The sequence below is a fragment of the Lagopus leucura genome, unplaced genomic scaffold (assembly GCF_019238085.1).
Source record: "Lagopus leucura isolate 7727_CA_CO unplaced genomic scaffold, USGS_WTPT01 Super-Scaffold_100022, whole genome shotgun sequence".
NCBI lineage: Eukaryota > Metazoa > Chordata > Aves > Galliformes > Phasianidae > Lagopus > Lagopus leucura.
The window spans coordinates 8090139-8118042 of NW_024962275.1; the positions used below are offsets into that span (position 1 = coordinate 8090139).

A 27904-nucleotide genomic window follows, 5' to 3' on the forward strand; every position below is an offset into this window, starting at 1 on the left:
TTAGATCCTTGTGGCGCTGCCAGAGAGGCTGGGGGCTAAAGAAGAGTCAAAAGTTGGGCTATGATGGTTTTCCAACGAAGGTTTCAGTGTAATTTTGCAAAATTGTGAATTAGCCAGCAGCAATATAAGAGGGGTTTGGTTCTACCTTTCTGCAGTCCAATCCAAAAAGGAGCAATATCTAGACTGGCATAGAGTGGAAACTCTCTTCTTCCTTCTCTAGCAAGTCAATTACTTCAAAATAGCCTTTTTTAGAGGACACAAGACTTTGTCACTACTATAACTTATAATTTACATAACTATAAGTGTACAGATATTTCATTTGCCTACCCTGCATGGTCCAGGCAGCCCTCAGAGGCGTGGGGACATCGCCCCATCCGCCTCATCCCATTAGAAAGGCACCATGGCTGCATCCCAGAGCTGCAGAACAGCCAAGTGTTAGCTCCTCACTGAATGCCCAGACTCTCCTGGCCACTGAGTCTTCGGGAGAGTGATTAAGATAATGGCTACAAAGAGAGTCTCTAGCTCTAGTCTAGAGACTAGACTAGTCTAGTCTCTCTAGACTCTTTTAGAGTCCTAAAGAGTCTCTCATGTGCACATCCATCATCTGCCTCAGGTTATGCAAAATAAATTGTCCTCAGTCAAGGGGGTTGGTTTTGTTTCTAATTTTTGCCCATTTGTCTTAAGGTTCACAGAGCATTAACCTGAAGGGATAAACACTGTTGTTTTGGTGTTTTTTTTTTTTCCCTGAAATCCCGTATTACAAAAAGGACAAAATAATAATGGGCTAAGCACAATCGGGAAAGGGCAATTATATCAACACGGGTTACTGCATGGTTAATTAGAGAGGATGGGCATTTCTCTGCTGATAGCTATCATTAGCTGCATTAAGCTGGCATTTCAGAGCTCACACAGACCGTGGTCCCACAGCATGAAGCACGCCATAAACATGCTATGAGCAGCCCCTGGGAGCAGCTCAGGCCTTTGTGCACGGCAGCAGCAGAACAGTGCTGGGGACCTGCGCAGCGCCGTGGCACTCAGCAGCTTGCAAACCATTTCAACAAGCAGGAGCCTGTCTGTTTTTTGAAAACCACAGCAGGACCTGCAGCTGCTCTGCAAGAAACACGGTACCCTGAGCTTCAAGGAAACACAGTGGGAAAAGGGGAACAAACAGCAGTTGCTCAGCCGGTGGCTCCCATTACAAAAGGAAGGAATTAAGATTCCTCTCCCACTGCCTATTCCTCTTGGGAATCCCTCGTGAATCAGCAAAAGCCTTTCCTCAGGCACTCCATGCATTACACTGATCATTAACTTCCCTGGCATCTCAGCAGGGCCTCTTGGGGGCAGCTGCATCTGAGACCCCGCTGGACCGTTTCTCCCAAGACTGATGTTGATCTGTTTTGTTGTTTCTCTCTTTGCTTTTGAACTGTTCTATCAGGATGGTTTGTCAGACTAAACTGCTTTCAGATGTCCCAGTGTGGGTGCAGGAGCCAAATTAGTTCTGGGGGGTGGAAGGTGGGTGAGGAGAAAAACGCAGACAGAAGTAGGATCCCAGCGGGTTCTCTAAAGGATGGAGAATTAGGAACATATCAACAGCTTTACCTCCTGGGAAACCCTCTGCAGAGCTCAATGCCAGTGCTGCACTCACTGTAGCATGGCAGAAAGCAGAGAGGCCTGGTGGATTTATCTCATATTGATGTCAAGTTCCTGTATCACCTGAGCTTGAGCGGCAGGAACAAGTTTATCTTGAAACACAGAGCATTCTGGATGCAAGAATCCACACCACCTATCTTACACTAACCAGGTTATTTATGCACTGGTTTCGTTCCATGTTTGGGTGTGCACTACTGGGCCATACAGACAGAAAGGTCTGCACAGCACATTTCATGGCCCTGATCCACTGTCAGCTGCTGTAAACACCTGGGGAGAAAGTCCCACATAGAGGGACTGGGTGCAGCCAAACCAACCTCAGCCTCTTGGACACAGATGGCTCCTGGGTTTGATCTCAAGGGCTGTTCAGCTCTGGGCATTCACAACGATGCTGCCAAAAAGGGACTGTGGTAGCTCTACTGTAGAGTCTGTGCTTCAGCCCTAAATGGATCTGAGTTGCAGCTTTCCTGTATTATGTGTTCAGGCTTCAGGGCACTCGTGTCTGAAAAGCCCTGCCTACGTATCTTGAGGTAACGGCCATGGAAAGGATGATAGGGAGATGAGCAGTAAGACGTGTGGTTGTTTTGTTTTTTTTTTAATCTTTCAATCACTTCATTTGAATGGGAGAGAGACTCTCCCATTAATCAGAGCACTTACTGATGCTGTGAACAGCCTGTAACTCACTGAGGAAATGAAACCCTCGACTGTCACATTTCTTCAAGAGGAATGATAACCAGGGGAGCCTTAATGTGTTTCCCTGCAGCTAATTTATATGACAACCACTCCCTGGCAAAGACACCCTGTTGGCACCACTTCCCATACTCACCCTGAAATGCCCAGCCCTATTCAACCAGGGGGACCACGCAGCTGAAGCCTACTCACCCCAAAGTCAAAGCAGTTGAATGAGGAATGAAAGTAATTTCTTGGTCCCAGTCCATACATCTTCAAAGACATCTCAGTAAGGAACAGACCCAGAAAAACAAACTCGGCGAAATCTAGGAACCAGAGAAGAGATGACATTAGTCCATGAGACCTCAGTGGGCAGATCTCTTCATGCAGGGAACAGCAGTCGTTTTTCACAGTGCAGACTTGCTCCTGCTGGAAGAAAATCCCTTTGCAAAAGCAAAAGCAAACACGACCCTGAGGAGAGTTTCACTTGGTTATGTCTATATGCACATGAGCTGCACTCAGACTTGAGGAGCTGGGAGGTCAGTGTTGCACGTGTATTGTATATGTATATGAGCATTAAATAATACTCCAAATCTCTCTGCAAAGGAATTTCAAAGGGAAAGTTCTGGATCTAAAATTCCCAAAGGTCTGATTTAATTGCACAGACAACGTTTTGCAAATGCATGCTGGGGACGTCCGTGCATATTTTGGGAGTGGGGTGTGAGCTTTTATAACGTTCTCTCATGATAAAAATACCTCCCTACCCAACAGAGCTGCTGCCTCTGTGAGCTCAGGCTCAGAGGTGTTGGGTCTGCTGTTAGCTTTGATTCCTATTACGCCTGCACAACCACAGCTCTGCAAGAGCAAGTTCAGTTTCCTCCTGCCTCGCATATCACAGGCAAAAGGCTGCCATGATTTTGGTGGGAAAATGTATCAGATCTGATGAAACAAAGGGCAGAAAGAACGTAGTTGGATTTTTCTATTTCCACGTCAGGTTTTTAGGACTTGAAGCTATAGGAAACATTGTGTTCGGTGCTATAAGTTCCCAAAGTTAGATGGGGAATCCAAGGAGCAGCAGCAACAATGGAATATTATTAAAAACCAAATATTGAAAGGGTAAAAATCCCCTCAGTGCTTCCAAAACAAACCTAACAGCATATAGTAAACCTCTCCCTATAGAGAAACACTGACAGAAAGAGTCAGACTTCAGAAGGCAGAGAGCAGGGGTGTTGCTTAAAGCAGCACAGACTTTCTCCCATGCTGCAAGGAAGGCTTCTCCTCTAATTCAAGTTTCATGATTCCAGAAGTAGTACTGAGATGGCACTGAGCTTTTCTCAAAGGTGCATGCTGACAGCAAAGTGGCAATGGATGCACTTTGCAGCGAGGAATATTTCACTTAAGAAATCCCAAATCCTGGGTGTTTTGTACACCTGGAATGCGTGGCTTCAGCCAACAAGCATGGGGAAAGGGAGAGCAGCAGGCTCCTTTCAGACATGGCTTTTGTTCAGTTCTCTGCCCTGCACATTTCTCCTAAGTGCTTTTGGCCTGGGTTCATCTCACATCGCTGCTTGTCTTGTGCAATTGCCTGAAAAATACAGCTTCAATTATCAAAAAATAAAAAGGGGTTTTACATTTTAAATCAAAAGAAGCCATGAAATAGCATGGGCACGATGTTAACTGAAATCCAGGAAGCACCAGCTAGATGAGAGTGGTTTTATTAATGCTTCAGCAGGGAGCCTACAAGGGCACTTCTGCCAACATTTACAGTAAGGGAGGGAACATCATGAGGGCGTTAACTATGTACACCGTGTAACAGACTCCTTGAAACTAGGAGTAATAGCCTTAAAGGAGACTGCCAAGGGCAAAACATTTAGACTTGAAGAATAAGATGGCAAAATGTGAAGTGTGCAGACTTCTCAGCCCTTTTCCTACCACTGGTAGACTCCACTGGTTGGATCTTCATGCTCACAGAGCATCATGATGGCATGGAGATGGAGGAACAGCTCTTCTGCCTTCCCCTTAATGCACGGAACCTGCTTGGAGAAACACCTGCTACATCATGTCTCTATTCTTCTCTCCTTCCTGGCAGCAAAAAGGCATTGACAACACAAGGGATCCCAGTGGCAATCATCCAGTTACACTGGCAATACATCTCACAGTCCAAGTGCAGAGGGTAAGGAAGGGACCAGATGAACCAAATCTCAAGCATGACACGAGACACCAACAAGATAAGAATACAAAACTGAAGCAAAACCAAAACAACATGTTCAATGGTAACGAAATTTCCTGAACACAATTAAAAAGACTGCAAACAGCATGGATGTTTAAATTCTTAACTATTAATAGCTGAGCCTCTAAATAAGATGCTTAGACTGTAGTTTCCAAGCCGGACTCTAAAATTCCATCCTGCACTTCCATTCTGCATCCTGTAGACTTTGGAAATGGTAATTAACAAGAGGCAAAACTCCCTTAGCAAAGCAGATGCATCTTCCCTGGGTGAGGAAGAATTGATGCTGCTCCTCTCACCTATTCTGCTCATTAGCCCAGAGGGAAATCTTGCAGCAGTGTTTATGCTGTTTACGGAGTTGCTCCCTTGCTGGGAAGTTACCTCTTGTGTCTTAGGTTTCATGCTCAGCAGAGCTCAGCATGGTGTTTATTTGAATGACTTCAATGCAAAGTCCCCCTATCGTGAAGACTGACGTCAAACCCATGCCTTGAAACTGGTGGCCATGCTGGCAGACCAAACTTAGAACCTTTGCAAGAGGTTGCAGAGAGGCCAACAGAAAGCACTGCACAGCCTCCACATGCTTTTTGTGCCTCCCCTTTGTAGGGAGTTTCTCATGCTATTTATCCACCAGACCCAATTACCTTTCAGGTAGGCCCAGTATTCTTTCACAAAATAATGAAAATACTAGGCAGAATTTTAATTGCAATTTTCACCATCAGGTCTCAGTGCACTTTGCCAAAATAACAGCAATCACTTCATAAGGAGGGAAAGGAGGAAGGAAATAAGGTTTAATAGTCCATCACCCATCCACTGAAGCATGAACAAAAGAACAGGCATTACCCAGTGCCACGTTGCATCATTGGAGTGACACATCCGATGCTCACACACATGCAAGACCAGATTATTACGGGAGAAAATCAGCCAGCAAAAGGCCAAAGTAAAAGAGATTCAAACAATATTTGATATAAAACACAGGAAACTCAAAATATCCAAGAAACAACTTCCTTCTGTCACTCTTGAAAGAAGAGCCCATCTCATCCTTTCACAGCCATTGACTTCTATCTGGAGCAGAGCTCAAAACAGGCAGGATAGCTGTATTTCACCACACACCACAGCCATGGGAGCACAGGGGATGGAGGAAACTCACGTGGTGAGTTCCTTGGACACAAGGAATTCACTCAGAGTGCATCAGCTTCTCCAGCTGACAGATCAGATACGTGATTCCTTCTGACGTGGCCCTGCCCATTTAATTGAAAATGCAATTTTGTTGTTTGGACCTCCTGGTGCTCAGACCCCACAAGTAATTTAATCTGCCTTAAACAGAAGCATTTTGTAATGATATTTTAGTCAAAAAGTTTGATATTAAGATTCTCATTTAATTAAAGATTTGTACCATTGGCAAAGGCCACGCTAGTATCTTTTTGCCCCAAACTTTTGAGTTAGATATTCAGCAGCTCCTTTTTGTCAGTCTCCAATGGATTAATTCCATTTCTGCCCTGGATCAATCCAAGTCTTGTGTCATTAAGAGCAGGTGTCAAGCCTGCCACTTCTGTTCTCTCTTTCTCCTTGTACATTAAACCAACCAGGAGGAGAACCTCAGTGAATTACAACTTCTCCCTCTGACAAGGCAGACGTGAAATGTTCAGCAGACATAAATAAATATGCTCGTTTGAGAAAGCCTTTTCTTTGCAACCACACATGCTGCATATTTATATCCAGAGGGAGCCGGCTATCTACTTCAAAGGCAAACACAATATCATCAACAAGGCATAATTGCATCAAACACGGGGTTCAACACAGCACAGCACACTGAGAAGCTGTTCTCAAGCTGTAATGTCTAAAACACTGTCTTCCAATATTGTGCTTTTCAGAATGGAGGCATTATAGAACTCATTTTTAGACAAATTGAGGAGCAAGATCCCCGCAGCATTAGCCAGAGAAATCCAGAGAGAGTTGCTGCATGGAGGGCAGCCATAGGCAAAGAGAAGTCTGGTGAGAAGGCTCCCTCCTCCCGTGGGAAAACTTACTGATTTAATCCAAAATCCTTCTCACCACAGTTCCTAAAATCTGATTTGGGGACACCAGGGAGCTCCAGGTCCTTCATCCCTGGAGGTGCCCAAGGCCAGGTTGGATGGGGCCCTGGGCAGCCTGATCTGCTAGGGGGCAACCAGCCCATGACAGGGGTCAGGACCGGATGATTTGAGGTTACTTCCAACCCAGCCATTCCATGACTCTGTGATCTGCACTATGTGCCCGCATTACAGATTTTATATTTTGTTATCCTTACTGATGAAGATGCATCTTTTCTGCAACTAGACTTCAAGTGATGCTTGTCTGTGCTGGATTATAGAGTTCCTTTCTGTCACAATTCTCTTGGTGGAAATAAGTGCAAGCAAATGACCATGGCACGTTTTATGGGAGATAGCCTTCTACAGGGAACTGAAAACTGCTTAATTGATAGTCCATGCTCTGTGGAAAGGCACATGCCATGTATGATTGTGCAGTATAAGAAAACTTACTGCAGCGTGGCACTGAAGTCATTCCCATACAGGGAAGGAAAACTTCCAATTTAATTTGGAGATAACCATGAGGGCATGAAGTATGTCCTGTTATTCACCATACCTCAAGAATACCAGAAATTTCTCATCAGGGTGAAAAGCCTGCTCTTACAATAAGACTAAAGAAATTCCAAGTCCCTTCGTAAAGCTCCTGCTGTTCCCATTTCAAAGCAGTTGCAGCAACATGGAATATCAAGTAGAGAAAGCTAATCAGAACAACTCAACAGCAGAAAAGTTAAAAGAAAAGACCACAGGAAAAATAAATCAATGCATACCTGCAAGGTTTAAACCCACCGTTCTTTAAGTAAAATTAATCTGTAACGTAATTAAACGTTCCCCCAGAGGAACAGGTATAATTGAATTAGAGGTGCTTGGTGGAGTTGCAGGGTTTAACAGATCTTCTCAGACTTCACCACACTCCTCTCCTTCTGCCACAGCTCACACAGCTCCTCACTGGCCCATTTCTGAGCACCTTCCACAGAGCAACTTCATCAGCGTTGGCTGCTTCAATCGCTCTGCACCACATCAGCCAAGCCCTGCTCCTCTGCAGTGAGACTCCCTCACCGTGGATTAACTCTAAAGCCACTCCTAGACTGTGTCACTTGTACAGTTAAAGGATTTGGCCAAGTACTTCCAGAAGCTATTTAAAACCCCCTGGTTTTGTAATATCCTGTTCTGCCTGTATCTAAAGGATCTGTGAACGAGCCTTGGGCAGAAGAGTGCTTTCAAGGAGCACTCCTCAAGAGCTGAACTGCAGATGGGCTTGTTCACAAATATGTTTGGTGCCAGGTTAACGAGGGTGGCTGTGGTCATTGTACACAGGCAGGAGAGGAGTCAAGCCCAGTCTTACCATGAAAGCAATAATGAGAAAACCAGTTAGTCCACACATGACCCAGTGTAACTTAGGGCATAAAATTCCTTGTACTCAACAACAGATTAGCAGAAAAGATTGTGCCAAAAAAACCCAATAACACCCCCCATGAAGTTGAGAACAACTCAATAGCAACACTTGCTCTCGGGTGGGTAGTATCATTGAATCCCAGAATGTCTTGGGTTGGAAGGAACCTCACAGACCATCCAGTTCCAACCTGGTCCCATGGGCAGGGCTGCCAACCATTAAATCGGACATCAGATGAGGCTGCCCAGAGCCCCATCCAACCCTTCAGAGCACCCACAACTTCTCCAGGCAGCAGTATCCTGGCATCAAGAAATTAAAGTATGCCACACACATTTTTCTGAATGTAATTCACAAGTTGGACATTAGGAAAATTTCACAGCTCCTGAAAGATGGACCCACCCCAGTCCCTGATTCGAGGTACAACACAGTTTCAACACTCCCTTCTTCCTGTCTGCAGCTGAGGTTGGTCGGGAGCCTAATTAATGGCTGCTGTACCAAATACCATTCCCACCTGGAGGGAATTTCATTACAATCAACGCAACACTAGCAGCTCCAGATGAACATCAAGCAGAAGTTGCTGGCTCACAACTTTCTTAATGTCCTCTTAGAAATGTTACTGCGTCAGGTGCTCCCAAAAGAGTGCTTAGAAATCTGTACTCTTTAAGCTGAAATTCTTAAAGTGTTACTTTTTTCCAGATATTTAGTCCTAATTCAAAAATCCTAAGCTTCACTCTGCTGATTACTCTGCCAATCTAGCTTTCCAATGTTAAATTTGGGAAATGAATAAGTGAGACTGATATCTCTGTGTGGTCTGCCTTTCAGTCTAAATCTTGCAAGAGAAACAGTTGAAAGGAGCTTCTGTCCTCCTTACACATTTCATTATAACTTCAGTTACCTGTCTGTATTAAATATTTCAGCAAACATTAATAGGGTGTTTTTTGAAGTCGGAGCTGCTAGTATTCCTGACCCCTTAGCTCTAAAAAAGAAAAACTTCAAAAGTTTGCTCCTTTATAATAATGTAAGACCTGAAGGTGTGGGTCTAGAAATATTTGAGTATGTAATTTATATAGAAATTAATGAAAATTAGGTAGATAAGTAACTTTAATGATCTAAGCCACACTTATTAAGTCAGACTGTTTGAAATATTTTTTCCCCTAGCCTTTTTTCTCACTTTAGAAGTTTTACTCATACTCTCAACTTGCCCCATCTGAATAAAGATGTGTTTCTGGCTGTTTGACAGACTCAGAGATGGCTGATTTTATAGCTCTGCCTTCCAGAAACAAACCTTCCATCCCCTGCCTTCCCAAAGCAAAGCTCATGGAGTCCCACTCTCAGTGTTATCCCATTCTGACCCAATACACTGAAACTCATTTTCCAGCTTCAGTAGTCACAGCCTGCAATCTTCATTAAAATAGAAGCTCAATTCACCATACTCCACTTCTTTTTTCAACAAAAGGCTTCATGAGCAACTCTGCAACCTCAGTGTAACACCACAATGTGTGCATCCACTGATTTTCTATCACCAGACAGAACTATTGGCAATTAAAAAAAATAACAAATCATCCTTCAAAAGAACCTGTAACTATCTGAAGCCTTATACTGATGGGTGACCACAGGAAACAAGCTAAAAATAAAGCTTTATCACAGGTGTAATAAATCCACTCTATGGTATTATTTGTACCGCTACTCCACGTACTTTCACAAAAGGGCATCCTGAGGTTTATCCATTTATTTAAGGAAGACACAATTATCAAAAAAGCTCTTCCATAAAGTTGCAACCACTTAAGGAATATAGAAGTAATTGCTAAAAGCACAATAAATTAGCATATGATTCTGCATACACTGTATACAGATGTTTTTTCCTCCCTGACAGCCTTGGTGATGGCACACATGGTCATCCCAGCACTGACAGAGCTTTGGATTTGTCCAAAACAGAAATACCCATGGATGCAGATCAGCTGCAGAGTGGCACAAATTCTGCCATTCCTCCTACAGAGCAAACCTTCCTCTGACATCACCAGATTAAGACATGGTTGAATCACATGGTTGAGTTTCAGGTACAGTTTAAGATCACATTCCCACATCATCCCAAACCATGAGATGAGACAACAGATGTAGGCTTCTTCTGAAAGACTCAATGAAAACATGACTCAATGAAACATGACTCAATGAAACATGACTCAATGAAACATGACTCAATGAACCTACTAGAGCAATTCATTAATGCATTTGCCTCCCTACCCTAGGGAGACCTAGGAAGCCACAAACAGACCTCATGAGGACGCGACACCAGTGCCGTGAGCAGCCAAAACACAAGACCCAGAGAGGAAAGGTGCAGGAGAAGCCCCTGGTACTCACACAGAGCAGTGGTGAGTTTCTCTGGCTGATCATAGTGCACCATCGCAACGCAGAGCGTGTTGAGGGCAACCACGCAGAGCACGATCCAGTAGAAGCTCTGGGCTTTCACCATGCGCCGGATGAAGAAGCGGAACATTTTCTCTTTCCTCCTGAAGTAGGATGAGCTCTCATTCTTCCCACTCTTCAAACTGGCACGGGCAAAAGGAGACCCTGGGCAGTGAGGCATAGAAAGAAGAGTCACCACAGCACATCCAGGCAGGAGAAAGGCCAGAGGATGCCTATGGGCACACAGACCCACTCCTGAGCACCAGGCTGAGCACAAGGCTGGGCACACTGAGAATGGACTGAGCACAGGCATCTCGCTTGCAATGACTCTGCAAGGGACGAAGATTTTAGAACTTGGTGGCTTAATACTCAGTTCCACCATCAGTGGGAAGTGGGCTCCCAACTCCATTAAGCTATCCTGAATATGCCAGCTGCACTCACAACCTTTAGGATCCCAAGTGACTGCAGCAACAAGGTGTTGGGCATGGTGATGGGTTGGGTGGTTGGGTTGAGCATGGTGGATGTGCATGGAGCACATCCCCTTGGAGCTGTGCAGCTGCCAGCAGGTCCATACATCCCCACTCAGAGCACCAGCACAGCCAAGCCCTAATTACCATACTGAGTCTCCTTATTTTACTCTGATTTCACATCTCTCTGCAGCAGAAGGCTCAATCTGCCTCCACGCATCATGTTTTGGGCACAGCTTCTCATTTTGTATCCATTCTGCCTTTATCAGCTACATTTCAAGTCTGCTCTGAAACCCTGGAAGAAAATCAAATGTTTTAATAGTAGCAAGCTGACAGAGGAAACAATTCCTAATGTCAGCTCTCCTCCTGAGGTAGAAGCACTGTTGAAAGGAGTGATGGAAAAGCAATCTCTGGTCAGGGCAGAGCACGTGCATCCGTGGGAGTTCTTCTACAACAGCTACAAATGCTGTTGCAAGCAGGGTACTGGTGATGGCCACAGGCTCTCTGCTACCTGCATCACACTGTGTTCACACTCCTCTGGTTGCAAACCTTGTATCTTGGCAGTTTAAGGTGAAGCAGCATGCTGCTGGCCTTCGCTGTCATTGGCTGTTGCCTCCCAGGGGGTAGGACTGGCCAGGACACACACTGCCCTGCTTGGACCGAGCACCATGACAGCAGGTGACCCGCACTGACTCTCCTTGGAGATGGCTGAGTTACACGAACAAAGTGTTCTGGCTATGGCAGCCAAGTGATCCGAGTGCACTCGTAGGCATTTCAACACCTCAAGTGATGGAACAGGTGACGATCTCACCCTGTGTCATCTTGCAGTAACACCAAACACTGCAGTCATAGACGGGTGGTGACAGCAGGGAGCTGTGCAGCACCACCTCCCTACCAGCAAGCTCTGTGCTCCTTTGCTCAGTTCTGGCCATCCAGCAACATCCAAATGCAGGGCTGCACCTGGCTGAGTTACAAAGCAAATCCCTGCTGGAAAGCTCAGTGGGCTGTTGTTCTATTAGTTTGATAATCTTTTCTTTGTTGGTGTAGAAATTAACAGAGGAAACAGAGAAATTAAAGAGGAAATGGCCTCAAGTTGTGCCAGAGGGGGGTGGGTTCAGGTTGGGTATTAAGAAAAATTTCTTTAGAGAAAGAGTGGGCACAGGCTGCACAGGGAATGGTGGAATCACCATCTCTGGAGGCATTCCAGAACCATGGAGATGTGGCACTGAGCAACACGGTCAGTGGGCATGGGGGGACTGGTTGGGGTTGGACTTGATGATTTTAGGAGATCTCTTCCAACCTTAATGATTCTGTCTTCCAGGAAAGAATATCAGGCCACCTTGTGTATTTAAATTGATTTAAACGTGGAAAACATCCTCTTTCCTAGAGATGTCTCTAGCACAGCTTAGAGAGTGAGGAGCCAGCACCGACTGCCACAGGGTGGTTAGTGTGGAGAAAAGTCAAAGAGTCAGGAGAAAATGAAAGAATAAATCTTAGGAATAACTCCGGAGAACACACTGGGAAGTGTTTACCGCTATCAAGCTTTATAATGCAATTATAAGGCTCATTGAGGTACTTGTATTTGAATTAAAGTGCAACGTATGCAGGCAACAGCCAGCAAGAGACCTGTCACCATCTCTGCCCCTCTGGTCTGCATCACCTTGCACTCAGTAATTGCATTGTTAGTTCCTCCACAGTCCTTGTGCTCTCATCAGCAAGACGCAACAGCACAAGGAAACCATCCAAAAAAATGATAAAAATCTTTGTTCAAAAACATATTCCTCATGCAAAATCACCCATATGATCTGTTTGTTTATGTTACGAAGCTTCAGTCTTTCCAGAGGCTGCAGAAGGATCTGCTTGCTTTATCCACTTCTTTTCCGACTTGTTCCGCGAATCGGAATCAAACCCGCTTTTCCCCAGTGGATGAACCGCTCGCAGGAGGTGGAAAACACTGCTGTTATTTTCCCTGCCATATGCTCCAGAGACAGTTCCCAGCTCTGCACCAGATTATGCACGAGCCCAGATGCTCTGTCATCCGCTGCCACCTGAGAGGCTGAACAGAGATCTGTTTGGATGGCATGGGTGCCCAGTGCCTGGAGGGACTTGGATGTGGCTACAAAGATCTCGTAACGGTTGCAGCCACCAACAAATGCTCCAGAAATGACCATTGCTTGTTATCCATGCAGGGATCCGAGCAGCTCAGAAAGAAAACAAAACAAAAATCACACATGGCTGCTGCAGTTTTGCCTTCCTTCATCAGCTTCTCTCATAAGACTGTCAGCAGTTTGGCCATAAAACCCCGCAGCAGTTCGGCAGAGGATGATGGTGTCAGGAACATGCAGAGCAATGCTCATTTACAGTGAGCAGGTCTTCGTTTAAACAGGAAAAAAAAAAAAAATCCGGCAGCAGCTGTGATCTTCTAAAAGGTTAATGCCAAATTTCCAAAGAGTATTTGAGGCACTCATGCTTGCAAGCATACATGGACATGTACTCTCAAGTGTACTGTTTGTGCTGCTACCCTTATGCATCCAGGATTTGCTGCTTCGTGGTATCTGGGGTGCCAAGACATTTCTTTGGAAGATAATGAGAACATCTGCTACTTCAGCAGCAAAACAAAATACAGACTCAAAGAACAGGGAGAGGAGTAAGCAAAACAACTCCAAAGCAGGCAGGGAGATGTCTCTCCAGCCAGCAAGGAAAAGCCACAACTGACAGATGCCCACAGAGCTCCCTTTCTCTGGAGTGCCAGGAGCTCCCACACAGACCCCCACTGGCCTTCCCTGGCAGTGCCTGAGTGGGACCTGGCTGCCCAATAATTTGCAGGACAAGTAGGACCACAGGAGCCTGACACACTTGTGTTCTCTGGAACTGAAGCGTTTTGGGTAGGACAAGAGGGTTTGATAGAACAGGAGATAATGGCCTCAGGTTGCACCAGGAGAAGTTCAGGTTGGATACTAGGAAAGATTTCTTCTCAGAAAGGGTGGTAATGCATTGTCACAGCCTGCACAGGGAGGAGGCAGAGCCACCATCCTTGAAGATGTTCAGAAACCACAGAGATGTGGCACTGAGGGACGTGGTCAGCGAGCATGGGGAGGATGGACTTGGTGATCTTAGAGGTCATTTTCACCTCAGTGATTCTATGATTCTATACCAAATTTGCAGCAGCAATGGCTGGCTACACAGGATGCCACCCTCTATCCTGGAGGTGTGTGGGCAATCACGTATCTGTGCATCACCATATCTGCCTTTAGAAACTGGAAAACTCAACTACTAAGGCAAGAATGAGGAGTCGAGGGTCCCTTCCAGCATTTCCCAGCGCCCGTTCCTCTTGGCAAATCCACACACTGCTCTGTAGTGGCAGATGTGAGTAAATGCCTGTCCACTTCCTGTCCTCCTCACAACAGCTGAGGCTTAGCGGGAGCGTTTGACATATTTGGGTTTCATTAGCATAAATGAGTGCATTCCAAGCAGAACCGTGGGGTGCCCAGCAGAGTGTGGTATCTCCAGGCATTTGGGCTCTGTTGGAGGCGCAGCATGCAATAGCATGGCAGCAATGGGAGTGGGTGAAGCTGCAGTGCTTTTGGCTTTGGTAAATTGAGTGATTTCCCTTTCGGAGCAAAAGAGCTGCTCGGAAGAAACGGGACATGAACGTGTTTTAGTTGAAGGTCTGAACCTGGGGGAATGCGAAGCCAGTACTCACCAACGGAGCAAATGTCTGTGAAATGGTCCTCACCTTCTTCAGCATGAATCAGGTCGTTTTTGCTCTTCTTTATTGCGGCTCTTTTCAACACTGTGTACAAATTAAAGAGAAAATGCCCTGTGAGCTTTCAGAGCGGGTTCTCTCTCCCCCTCCCTTCTCTCTCTCCGTAGCCAGCACTTACTGCCCAACACCAGCTTCAAGCTCTCACACAAGGGCAAGCTGGAGCAAATTGGCCAACCCACAGCCTTGCAGGGCCTCTGCATGCCTCGATGCAGGGCAGTTCTTCACTTAACCTTCTAGATCCTGAAGGCTTGCCAGGCACAGTTCTGCATGCTTACACAGAAGCAAGAGGATGGGGGGGGGAGGGGGTCACTGCAGCTGCTGGACCTTTTAACGCAGCAGAAAGGCTGGGCAGGGTCACTGAAACTCCCTGAGCCCCCGTGGGTCATGAGATGAGTGCTTCCATCCATTAAAAACATTAATGCTGTTTACAGTGTGCACCATTAAGAAGTTAGCATTTACAGGGCTTGGGTACAGCTTACCACAGAGCGATGCCTTAAGCAGCGAAAACACTATGGTGAAAGCAACTGCTGCAAATCAGTGCACGCACTCTTAATAGCACCCACTGCACAACCCCTTCCCTCTGGGAACGTCCTAGCTCTTTGAGAACACATTTTGTTCAACTGCATCTTTTATCGGGAGGGTAAACATCGCTGCATCGGTTTACACGAAGGAAGGAGAACCGCAGCCTGAGGCTGGGAGAGGTCTGCACTGCTCACCCAGCACACACGGGGAAATGCAGGATGCTGGGCCCGCCACCACCTACCTGCAAACCTCGAGAACTAGCAGAAAAAAAATACGTCGACACAGTTTTGTCACAGCTTCAAGACATACAGGAACTAAGCACCGCTTGCTATCAGCAGTAAGACACCCCACGGTGTGGTGATACAGACTGGTCAGGAGGCACACACAGCAAGCCCACGCACTCCACAGCGACTGACATGGGGGTGGGTTCGTACAAGAAGACTCTCTCACCCTACACCAATTTCCCTGCCTTGCAAATGGATTCCTTCCTTCACAAATTAGTGCTCATGTCACCTCGAGGGAGCCCCCAGAACACCTCCCAGGTTCAGAGGCTTGAAGAACAGAGAATGCTCTCCACCCGCTGCTGTAACCTGGATTTCATTTTTACAGATAACTTCTTCTGTTACTTCCTTCCCCACCCAGCAGTAGGGCTGGATCCTCAGTCCCAGCAACACCAGCCTTAGCCTCCTTCAGGCTGCATCTCTGCCAGTAAATTCCAGTGTGTCCAGGGCCATCCCAGCAGTGGAACATAACCAACCCTGGCAGTAAAAGTTTTATAGCACTCATTGGCATGAAATGAACACCACCTCCTTTACCTTCTTTCCCCCCCCAAAAAAAATTCTAAATTTAGCAATTAGAGTGTAGAATTGTGGAATGCCTTGGATTGCAAGGAACCTCAATGATCATCTAGGTCCAACGTCCCTGCTGCGGGCAGGGTTGCCAACCAACAGATCAGGCTCCAGATCAGGCTGCCCAGGTCTCCATCCAGCCTGGCCTTCAACAGTTCCAGGGATGGGTCCATCCACATCCTCTCTGGGCACCCTGTGCCAGCACCTCATCACCTTCTGTGACAAACTTCCCCTTGGCATCTAATCTACATCTCCGCTCCTTCAGTTTAAAACCATTCCCCATCTCTACAGATACTTTGGATGCAACATTCCCATGGTGGAGGCTGAGACAATTTACTAGCAGAGAGGTGGGCTGCTCCATATCAGTTGCCCTCAAGGCAGGGAAGATGGGCTTAAGCTTACCAGCAGGGTGAAACCTTGGTGCATCTCTGAATTCTACGGCCTGCACCCACCTCTAGTTTGCTTACAGCACTCAACTCTTCAGCTCTTCCAGACGCTCATTGCAGCTCAAGACCACAAACCCTGGCTATACCCACACACCACCGCACAGACTCACACACACACAGAGAAAGATTTGCCAAGTGCACCTCAGCCCTGACCTCCTTCCAGCCCCAGGTCCTCCCGAGCACAGGTCACACAGCCAAGCCAGCGGCCGGGCATGGATTGCACCGGGAGCCACCGAGCTCAGAGCAAGGAACCAAAGCAGGTGGGAAGCATCGCTGGTGACCTGGGCGCTCGGGGCGAGGGGGATGCGCTGCCCCGCTTGTGCCACCTGAGCCCCTGATGATTTGCAATCCACTCACTGTTGTAGCTGCTGCCGCTGCTAGTCTCTGCCGGTGCCGTGCCTTGTTGAATCGGCCCTTCCGAGGCGGCCCTCCCTGACAGTGAATGGGAGGAGAAAAAAAAAGAGGGGGGAAAGGGAGGGGAAGGGAAAGGAGGAGACATGGGAGGACGAAAGATGGTCAGAAAAGGGAGAGGGAAGAGTCTTTAACTGAACTTTGACTGTCGTACCCTAAGAGCTCATCGGTCTCGAGGCACAGGGAGAGCGATCCCCGCATCCTCGCTGCACTGTGTCCAAAGCTCCAGCCGGCCTGACAGCTAGGGTCGCACGTCGGAAGATAGGATCACCACACCCTGTTATGTCTTACTGCTTACAAGTAACAGGGGTCTTAGTCTCTTTGTCACATCCGTTGGAAACTTCGGTTCAGAGCCCTGCCTTCTCTCAGTCAGTGCATTTCTCTCCTGGCATCGCCCTGCAGCCTATCCCCAGGCACAGCCGCCCCCACCGCACTGCGGGCCCCCAGGCAGTGCAGGGACCAACTGACCCCAAGGGCAGATCCCCATCCCAGATTTGGTGTCACGTAACTGCTCATCATCCACCTTCGACCTCAGAAAGGCCTGGGAAAAGGGACTCTTTAGCCCAACTTATTCCAAGTGCATGCAAGAGCGTGTTCCTCACACCCTTCTGGTTGCAGCAGAAAGCCATGTCAGCATACAGCAGGTGAATCTCTCGTGTTGCGGGAGGAAAACCACACAGCAAAACAACCTACCGTCCAGAGGAGATTTCTCTTCTGCGTTCTTGTCTTCCTCAGCCAGCATGACTTCCTCTGCAAGGAGAAAAAAAGCCAGGCTCAACCTCAGATTTATCACATCCCCACTCTAAAAACAGATGAGCTGGACGCAGCAGACCTCCATCTCAGCTGCCACCAGCCTTATCCCCTTGTATTACCCAGTTACACCAAGCCTGCAGAGGAAGGATGGTTCAGAGCTGTTTTTCTTACCCTGTGCCCTTCTTGCATAGGGAAGAACCTACACTACCTACAGCATTCCTCCATGATCTTCACAATGAGGCAGTTTCTTCACCAAGCTACCACACACAAGGGATTTCTGCAGAGCACGAACACTTTTCCAGCCCCAAGCAAAGCCAAAGCAGGTCCCTCTTGCCCATACATATTGGAGACTCCAAGGAGTGAAAGATATTCTATGGCCATCACCACACTTACGTCTCCATCAATAAGACCAGGACTTAACCTGGAGGGAAGGGATCCACGTCTCATGGCACAAGGCAACACAAGTGGGGCTGTGCCACATTGCAGGGGACAAAAGTCACCAAACAGCCATTGGATCAAACATTTGTCAAAATAAAATCAATGGCAAGGCTGCCACAGCAGAGTTCAGGCTAGCACAGCTCAAAGCACAACACATGTGAGATGCCACCAGTGACTTTCCATTCCTGTACAGTCTCCAAAATATGAGTTTGTACTTTCCTACACTACAAGAATTCGAAGAGCACTGGAAAAAAAAAGGGAAAAAAAAAAAACCCACCACCCCTCAATCAGAAATGACTCATTTCTATCCGCGTGAGAACGACCAAATTTCCCAAGGTTTCACAATGCAAATGTCATCGCCCAAGTCAGTTTGCAGCACACACCACACACTGCACCAACACTTGAAACCTCACAGTTCAGATGGTCTGAACTACAGATTTTAGCTTGCTGCTGTGAAATTATGTAAGGGTTTTCTAAAGGATGATCTGAACTGTACAAAATATTGAATTGGCAGCTGGTGAACTGCATACTTCCTCCTATTATTAAAAATGACAGATTCCACCATGTTTGGCAGAGATGTAATTTAGGATCCTACTAAGAGATCTGACACTGCGTTCCTACAAAACTTTACTCAAAACCCCATTTAAACCAGCCTAGATGGAAGGCTAACTACAGAAATAACAGCATACCACAGCCAAACATCAAAGTGTGAAGCTAAAAGAGCTGTCTGGAGGAATACTGGAGGGATCAGCACTACCACACAAGTCTTACATAACCTCTTTATTAATCATCTGGGGGAGAAAGAGAATGAATGATACATTAATAAGACAGCAAATTGAGACGGCTGGAAAATAATTTTAAGGACCTGGGGAGACAAGAAACCGAAGCAAAGGAGAACCAAACAAAATGCAAACTAATGCACCAGTGACACAGGAGAGGGAAGGGAATCAGTGGTGCTGGGAGAGGGTTAAAAACATCAACTGAGCTGTAAATCTGCACTTTAAAAGGCATGAAATCATTAAAAAAAAAAAAAAAGAAAACAATATAATTTGTTTTTTTTTTTTTTTTCTGGAAAATTCCTTGGTTGGGTTGGACAACAGAAATGGGTTTGCTTTTAGATGGCTCAAGAACCTTCTCTCTCAAAGCTCAAAATCAGAAGGTACTTCTGTAGCCTTGCCTAGGGAAAAGCTGCAGTGGTGTTCTGGGGTTAATAACACAGAAAGAGTTAAACAGGATTAATGACAATTAATAACAAACATGGTTGCCTTAAAACAGAACGGACGCTTAGATAAGATGGCCCTTTCCCAAAGGCAGCCAGACAAAGGGTCTGCAAATGGGATGGACAAACACAAGCTATGCTGTGGGACTGCTGGGAGCAGATGCACGGCCATGCAGGTGGTGAGCAATAAAAGTAATGAGCTAGCAAAGGGCAGCAGGTAGGCAGCTTCTCCTTAGGAGCTACACCAGATAAGGGCAGTGCAGGAGGTGCCTTCGTAAGGAAGATCTCAGCCAGACCTGGCATGCTTGCTGGTCAGTGCTCTGAGAGTTGCTGGCTTCCATCACATCATGTTAACAGTTATTTCCTGTGCTGCAGTAAAGAAAGAGCCTGTTGCTTAGGTGGAGACTCAATACTGCACCAGAATGGCACATACCAGTGGGACCTGAGAATTTGCGAGTAACAGTTTGACATCAGTATATTTCCACCTACAAAATACAGAGTCCTGAGATAACTCTGCAGACCAGATGAGCCCTTATCTCAAATCCAAGGCCATGATTTGATCCCTGACCTATCTCCCTCCACAGACATTCCTCATCCAAGGCTCAGCTCTGCTGTCACTTCAAAATAACCAAAGACTCCATCTCATCTATGCATTGCCTCAAGCCCAACTCCTCCATTCCCATTCCTCCACAGTCACTCCCATCTGTTTTACATCCACCAGGAACTGCAAGATCACATCCACCCCAGTGGGGCTTTAAGAGGTTTCAAAACCTGCTAATAAGACAATTCAGCAGAAAGAAATGACATTGTTACTGGGATTTTTTTTTTAACCAGGGAGCATCCTTAGCAGACGCTCAGAAGTCGCATTGCCTTTAGTCATCACTGTAAAAGAGACTGGCAGAAGATAATTAGGGAGCCTGAAAAACCTCCAAAGAACAGTTCCTCTACGTTAAAAGGCATATTCAACAAAGACACAGTATTGTATCAGCAACTTCTAGCCTCCAAACAAAGGCATGGGATCTTCACTAGGAAATCAGAGCAAGGAGCGTCTCGGCTGTGAGATTCATTGCTGGTCATTAAGCACTGACAATGCTCAGCACATCGACGGACTGGGAATCAAGGCAGGCATCCTGTACTGAAGAAGGGAAGGGAAGTGAATTTAACTAGTGAAGCTTGAAATATGTTAAGTAGATAAAGCAAATAAAATGCATCTCTTAGAAGAAGGCCCCATGCTTTCACCCTAATTAGTGAACCCTAATTTGTCTTTCTAGTAACTATCCTCTCTGGGCATCTCACAGGTGTTGCTGACAGTTTTCGTGGATATAAGGTTACTTTTCCCAGCTGTATCAAGGGCTTGTTGCTCTGCTTCTTCTACAGAAAGCTGAAACCTGAGGCTTGCAAAGCTTTGTTGTGTCAGGAAATGGCCTGGGTTGATGGCAGTCACAAACATGGGTAGCTGGTTGGACCCAATGATCTTAACTGTCTTTCCAACCCTAACCATTCCATGTTACAGTGAGCCAAAAGAGAGAACTGCAACCCATTCACAAAGCCTGCTTACTCTAGAACAAAAGAAAAGCTCAGAATCAGTGCTGTGTGAAAGAGATGGACTGGCAAAGAATTAAAATGCAGAAGACAGGCGACTTTCTGAACAGAAAGGCTTTGAGTCCCTGAGCAGTGTGTTTTCAAAATGATGCATGTCCTTGTAAGATAAGAGAAACACCTTCAAAAGAATACTTGTGGACCTATAAGCTCTTTATTCCATGCAGAGAACCCAGTTCTCTGCTCTCCCATAGAAAGGCAGTATGACAGCCTCACAGCTGCTACAGTTTCAAGGAGTTTAACTGAAAAAGCAGGGGTGGCAAAATCATTTGCATGGATTACATTGCTCAACTTCACCGTGTTTTGATTCCTCTGAAAGGCACAATTTCAAACTGACTTCCTATTGCTTCTGCACAGAGTCAAAAGAATACATAAAACAAAAAGCACAAGGAGCAACCCTGTCCTAACAAGCAGCAGGTGGGACAGGACAGGGCTGCTGACCACCACTAAGACTTCATTTGATATTGGTTGGACTGGAGAAGTGCCATTTTATGAGAATGGTTCACCTGTGCCTGGAGGAGAGGTGGTGGTAAGCATTGCTTTTTGCAGCTCTGTCAGCTGATTGCCAGCATTGAGAATCACAGAATTGCTCAGGTTGGAAAAGACACTCAAGATTGTCTAGTCCAAACTCATTTCAACCATGCTACCCTAACAACCCTCTGCTAAATCATGTCCCTGAGCACCACATCCAGATGGTTTTTAAACACATTCAGAAGGGAAGAGTTGGTCTGTTTAAAGGATTTGCTAAAAACAGAAAACTGACTTCTTCTGTTGACATTCAAGTTAGGACTACTGGTCCATTTCCAATTGATCCACACCTTTTGCTTCTAAGTAATACATACAGTCAAAATGTACGGGTTTGACATGGCAATTACTGCATGAGTTACTGGCCTAAATTCTGTGAGAAGCAAGAAACTGCTATTCAACCATGGCTTCTGGCCTGAAACTCACAGCACTGGGCATCTGACTGCTTTGAAGACACTGCCAGGTTTGTAAGACATGTAGTGCAACGGGACATTTTTTCACGACATCCCCAAAAGGACTCCACTGAGTTACAATTTCCCCCAGAGGGTGGTGACACACTGGAACAGGTTGCCCAAGGAGGCTGTGATGCCCCATCCCTGCAGGCATTCAAGGCCAGGCTGGATGTGGCTCTGGGCAGCCTGGGCTGCTGGTTGGGGACCTGCACACAGCAGGGGATTGAGACTGGATGAGCACTGTGCTCCTTTGCAACCCAGGCCATTCTGTGACAATTTATGGGCACTGTACATGAAATCTCCTGTTATTTCACTTTAAAGATATCTGAACTCTCCTGAACATCCCACGTCGTCATTCTTCAATGCACACATGAGAAGTAGATGAAGGAACAGCCTCATCAACGATCTTTGATCCTATTTCAAGAAAGTAAATCCAACTTCTAAGGGAACTGATTGGACAGTGGGTTGCATTTTTCTTTTAAGTCACACATGTCTAAATTCAGCACTGCATTAGCTGTTACAATTCTTCCCTTTGTTCCCAGCCCTTCAGTAAATAAAGAAGGGATTCGTTAAGCACTCCATCAATTAAGGCTTCCTGTATTAAGCATAAGAAGTAGTCACACATTAAGGATGCCATTGTTTAAAACACCTTTGTAGAGATTCCTCAAGCAGATTCACTGCTGATTATGTTAAACAATCCTCATCTAAAATAGCCTAAGCTACAACTGCTTCAGTTTCAAGTACAGCTGTACTTCTGGTGATTAATCAAGTACTGAGCTGGCACCAAAATGTTTCAGCTGTGCCAAAGTACCTCCTTGAAAACTTTGCAGGTATTATTTATTAATATCATCTTCCTTTTTAGGGCCTGATTTCATCACTGGAAAAAAATAATAAAAAGTACTCCTAGAAAAAAGGGCAGATGTATGGATGACAGTCATCAAACATCCAGGCTCCTAAGGAGTTTCATTCTTACAACATCAGTGTCTACTAAGATAACTCATTAGGCCAAGTCCAGAACATGATCGAGTCACATAGCATTTAAGAAGTAGAAAACAAGGACCCGTTGTTTTCTTCAGGTGTACAACAGACTGCAATCTCAGGATAAAAAGGAATTAATGGCAGCAACCTCCAGAGTTTATCAGAATCACCTGTTTGATGCAACGCATGCAGCAAGAGGTAACAAAATTTTATTCACTTTCCAAGTAAAGATGACTCTAAGAAACATTAAAAGTGACTCAAAAGTGGTCAATAAACGATGAGCAGAATGCCAAATCAAAATCACTGCTGACAAACAGGAGGTAGCATACAGATGGAGGAATATTTCAGTCATTCAAATACTTCCCTTGGTACTAAATGAGTTACAGCTGAGAACCTGAGCATGACGGAGAACAAGGAAACCTCCCTTCCAGCTCCAGGATATGAAAACTGTTACAGAGCAAAGTCAACCAGGTTAAGACTTCCCTTAAGATGCTGGAACACAGCTTTCCATTCTTCCTACCTTGCATCAAAAATAAATGAGAGAAAAACAAACAAACAAACAAAATGCTCAGAGATAGATACTATAAATATTAGAAGCCTGGAGAGCCTTCCATGGGAAGGGAAGCAATGAGCAGATTGGCTCTGCACGCTTTACAGCAGAAAAAAATAAGGTGAAACAAGGTAGAAACGCAGCAGAAAAAGAGGAGTAATAAAAAGAAATATACTGCTGTGCAGAAAGACAGCACATGTAAAATTAAGGAAGAAAATATTTTATCTTCATTCAAACCAACTATAAATGTGTGGAACTCCTTGCTGCAGGATTCTCTGAAGTCAAGGATGCTAAAAGGATTTAAAAATAATCAGATATTTACATGATTAAGAAATAAAAACCTCCACAGTTCTATTAGAGTAGGACATCAAGACCTTCTGCTCTTCCATTTATGCAAATATTTTGTAACACATCTATGAGTTGTTTCTGCCTTTCCTGCAAAGCAATCTGGTTTTGCTTTGGCCATTGGCCCACAGTGAGGACAAGGAGTCAGGTTTGGAAATTCCTGATGCACAGCATCATAGCTGAAATCCCAGCCTCAAAAACACCAGAAATGGGAAGTCCCAATTGGTTGCACAGTTCCACATTTCAGTGCCTGAATTCCAAACACTTGGTTCTCTCTTTGGCCTAGCCTTGATGCTATATTTTGTATTTAAAGATTTACTGGCATTATGTTGATTTTTATTATTGTTATTATTCAGCTGTACTAGAAAGCCTTTTTATATTCCTATCATATTTTCAACAGTGCCTTAACAGGATGATTTTATTATTCCCTAATTCAGCTCGTTTGCATACACTGCTTGTTCTGTAAGATCTTCTGAACCTCATGTTATTAAACAACAAAAAAAAAAAGGTATTTTAGAGCAACTTCACTGTATATTCATGTGGCATTTATGCAGAACTGGCAACACAGAAATCAAAAAGCCAGCTGTTCCCACAGGGACTCAGTGCTTGGAGCAGAGTAGCTGCGCTTCATAACTTCACCTCAACTTTCAGACCTCGAGGTTCAGCTAACAACCTCCTCATGGTGGACTGTCTCCAGAACAAAACAAAGCAACGCACATCCATGCAAAAAAAACCATAATTTTTATCATGTTAATGGAGAAATTGGGTTTTAGAGTCCAAGAAAAGACAAAATCCTTAAAAGCAAGATGGCAGCAGACTCAAGGCAGAACCACAGCACTCTGCTCCAGCTAACCAATAAAGCATTAATCAATCTGAATTTGGGCTAGCAAACCAGCTGCAAATAAATGAGAAAACAAGTTCCAAATTGAAAATAAAGCAAATGGTGCTTTGTTTTTCAATCCTACAGTCACAAAATTAAGGGGAGATAAAGTGTGGCTGCTTAATTGAGGGCAGTTGCTGTTGAGCAGGCACAGTGATAAAAGTCAATACAATTGGCACTCAGTTGTCACTGGGGAATAATGGGTTCAAAGACACCATACAGTTCAGAGCAGACACAGAGCAGCAGCCCACAGATTTGTCAACACATCACATGCCAGTTCTGCCACTGGCTCATCAACTGGCATCCAGCAAGTCACCACACAGTACTGGGCCTCAGTTTCCCTAGTCGCAGTGGGCAGGGATTAAGTTGACCTGCCTACAAACGTGCCTGAAAATCTATTTGTGAAGCCACCACTTCTTTTTCTCTCCATCATTTTATTAAAAGGCATTTTCACTTCACTCCATTGTTTCAGCTTCGCAGAAATACAAGCGCGGAAGCGAACGTTAATGAATTGCACTGAGGTTATGTCAATATATATCTCAAGGATTACTGGTAATCTTTACAGTCCAATAATTAAAAAAAAAAAAGAAAAAGAAAACACGCTCTTTTTTTTTTTTTTTTTTGTTAAATCAAAGTATTTAGGTCTTTGTTAAAGTTAATCACTGCTTGCAATAAAGCGTTACGTTCAGTTATAATCGTTATAAAGCAATGTTAATGTGTGCTGGGGTAAGTTTAATGAAAGTAGCTCATAAAAATGACATTGCAGTGTATTTTGCCATCATAGCAACAGAGGTTTATGAAATAGCTGCAGTGGAAAGTAAATAAAATATAAATGAGTCATGTAAGGCAACAATTTCGCCACAGTGGAAGCTCAGCACCATATTGCTTTTTGTTTTGTGCTGTTTTAAGACAATTAATGCCTTAATGTTTTGCTCTCAGCAATAAAGTTAGACCAAGCTCTTTATTTGTGCTTAACCAACCTGGGGTCATCCACAGTAACTTCAGTGTGACACCTTAACAAAACCAGTAAGTGCTGGCTGGGCCATGCCCAGTCTTGGATGGTCAGATGCACCAAGGACAGACCCTTAACATCATCAAACTATACATGCCACACACCTTACTGAACCAACATCAGCAGTCCCTACTTACCTGCTTTGAAGATCCACTCCAAATATCCATTTAGCTCCCGTTCTATTTGCTGTTGCCTACGGAGTTTCAGGAAAGCTCGACGGTTTTCTACCCTCTCTCGTTCTTTGGCAAATTCACTACAGAGAGAGAAGAATGAGAAAGTACATCACACAAGGTCAGGGAAGACATGCAGCTTCTCCTTCATTTTTGGGAATAACTTCACCAAGACTGAAAGCAGCAGCAAGAAGAAACCACAGCACACTACCCATCAGCGTCCAACAAGCTACCACTTTGATTCCACTGGAAGCAGAATATTTGTCACAGAAGCACCAGCAATCTTTGAGTTTTTGAAGAGATCTGCTCTTCCCAGTTGGCTTTCCTCGGAGTTTTCCCAGGCTTAAGCCAGCTTTGACAAACAAGTCCAACGATAGCTGTAGGTGAGGTTGGGTATTCTGGAGTAAGGAGAAATACCCCAGATGCTCTAGGTTGAGGGTAACAGTGATCTCATTTTGCTGAAGTCATATGGAAAGCATCAAATCGCCTCAATGGGACTATATAAGGGAGTGGGTCAGGAAGTAAACAAATAATGCAGGCTGGAAAAAGAGAAAAAAGACACTCCACCAGTGCCAAAACCTTGTCCAAGTACATCCTACAGCCTACTTTGAAATGATGCTAAGGCAGCAGTGCAGCCACCACTCCCACACACACACAACGGGGCTTTCTCCAGACTAATCTCTACCACCTCTAAGGAGCACCTGATGCTCCAGGTGAGGTGACCTCTGCAGGTACATGTGCTCATCTACTGCTTATATGCTTCTGAAGCAGCCCCTACAATCCCCTGCTCTAAGCACACACCAGTGAGCAGTTACAGGAGTGAATCCCACAATAGCTTAACCTATATGGTTAACCTCAATGAAGTTTTGTCTCTCACATATACCAGTGCCCTACTCTTTGTCCCATTTAACAACACTGCTGTGTCCTTCCCTGCAGGCCTTACTTAACTTTGCTGAAGTCTCCCCTCGTCACCTATTTGTTATCCACAAACACTTTTCAGTTAGAATCTAACAAGGAACAGGAGATGGGAGGAAGGAGGAAGAATGGAGAACAAGGAACTGCAAGTGCCAAAGCCAGCTTCACATTCACAGCCTACATTTCAGCCTTCAAAGCTGACGCTTCTGCTTAATTTGGCAGGACTGACCCAAGGAGAAGGGGACTGCAGGAGAACTCGGCTCAGCACTGTAGCACACACCTCTACAGCCATGATGTGAGAGCTGCAATGAGCCACGATGCGATCCTCATTCCCCTCTCCTGAGTCCCTAGGCAGAGCCATCAGTGAAATGGAGGAAGCTGAAACATCACTCTTCACTGACAGCTAGCTGCTCCTCAGCATTCAGCACATCTGCCTGGGGACTCGGGTACCTGCACAGGACAGCTGGGATGCCCATTTTCTCCCTCTTCCTTTCTAATGGTCTCATTTCTCGTTCAGCACCCACTGGTGAGGGCCACAGACCTCCTCCTGAGTGCTGCTCCTCAGGGGTTGGTACAGGGACTGGCACTGCTGGGAAAGCAGATCTCAAGAGATGACCCAAACACGTCGGGTTTCACTGACTGTCTTCTGAGCACAGCAGAGCTCTAGCAGGTTGAAGACTGGAGAGTCCTGAGGCACGGTCTTCCTAGTGGAGGAAAGCATCGTGGACCTTTCTCCTACCTCACGAGATTCAACTAAGCTGGAGTCTGTCAAAAGATTTTTTCTTTATGAAATGCGTTAATAAAAGCATGCTTCTCTCTCCTCCACTGCATTCATCATCATTCAGGAACGGAAATATTCCCCATCTGCAGTAACTGGAAAAATCTCAGAATTTCTTCATGAGAGATTTTCGGCAAATTTTCTGAACGATTTCGAAGAAAAGGGGAACAAATAATAAAAATGGCATATTTCATCTAGAAATACTTAAGCTGAAGGTTTTCTGCCTGTTCCAACAGAAGCTTGGAAAACCCCATAGGAATGTTTCATAGCAGTAAATAAATCTACTTTTTTATCCAGCATAATTGCTATTTATGCCACTGACTTTAAAAATGAAAAAATATCCCAAGTTTTCTTGGAAATCTTAGCAGAAAACAGGCTGCCTCCTGCCCAGCTTTACATCCAGGACGTTCATGATAGCAGCTAATTCT

The 27904-nt window shown here is 45.3% G+C and overlaps 1 protein-coding gene across 1 annotated transcript in view; it reads right to left on the reverse strand.

Moving 5' to 3' along the window:
* The window catches only part of CACNA1B (calcium voltage-gated channel subunit alpha1 B), a 251358-nt gene that overhangs the window by 93216 nt on the left and 130238 nt on the right, over positions 1-27904 (reverse strand). Inside the window, exons 9-13 of the mRNA XM_042879063.1 lie at positions 25751-25866; positions 17556-17612; positions 14573-14662; positions 10358-10567; positions 2530-2642 (exon numbers count right to left, since the gene is read on the reverse strand). Of these exons, the coding sequence (XP_042734997.1) occupies positions 2530-2642; positions 10358-10567; positions 14573-14662; positions 17556-17612; positions 25751-25866 (586 nt within the window). The remainder of the gene's footprint in view (positions 1-2529; positions 2643-10357; positions 10568-14572; positions 14663-17555; positions 17613-25750; positions 25867-27904) is intronic.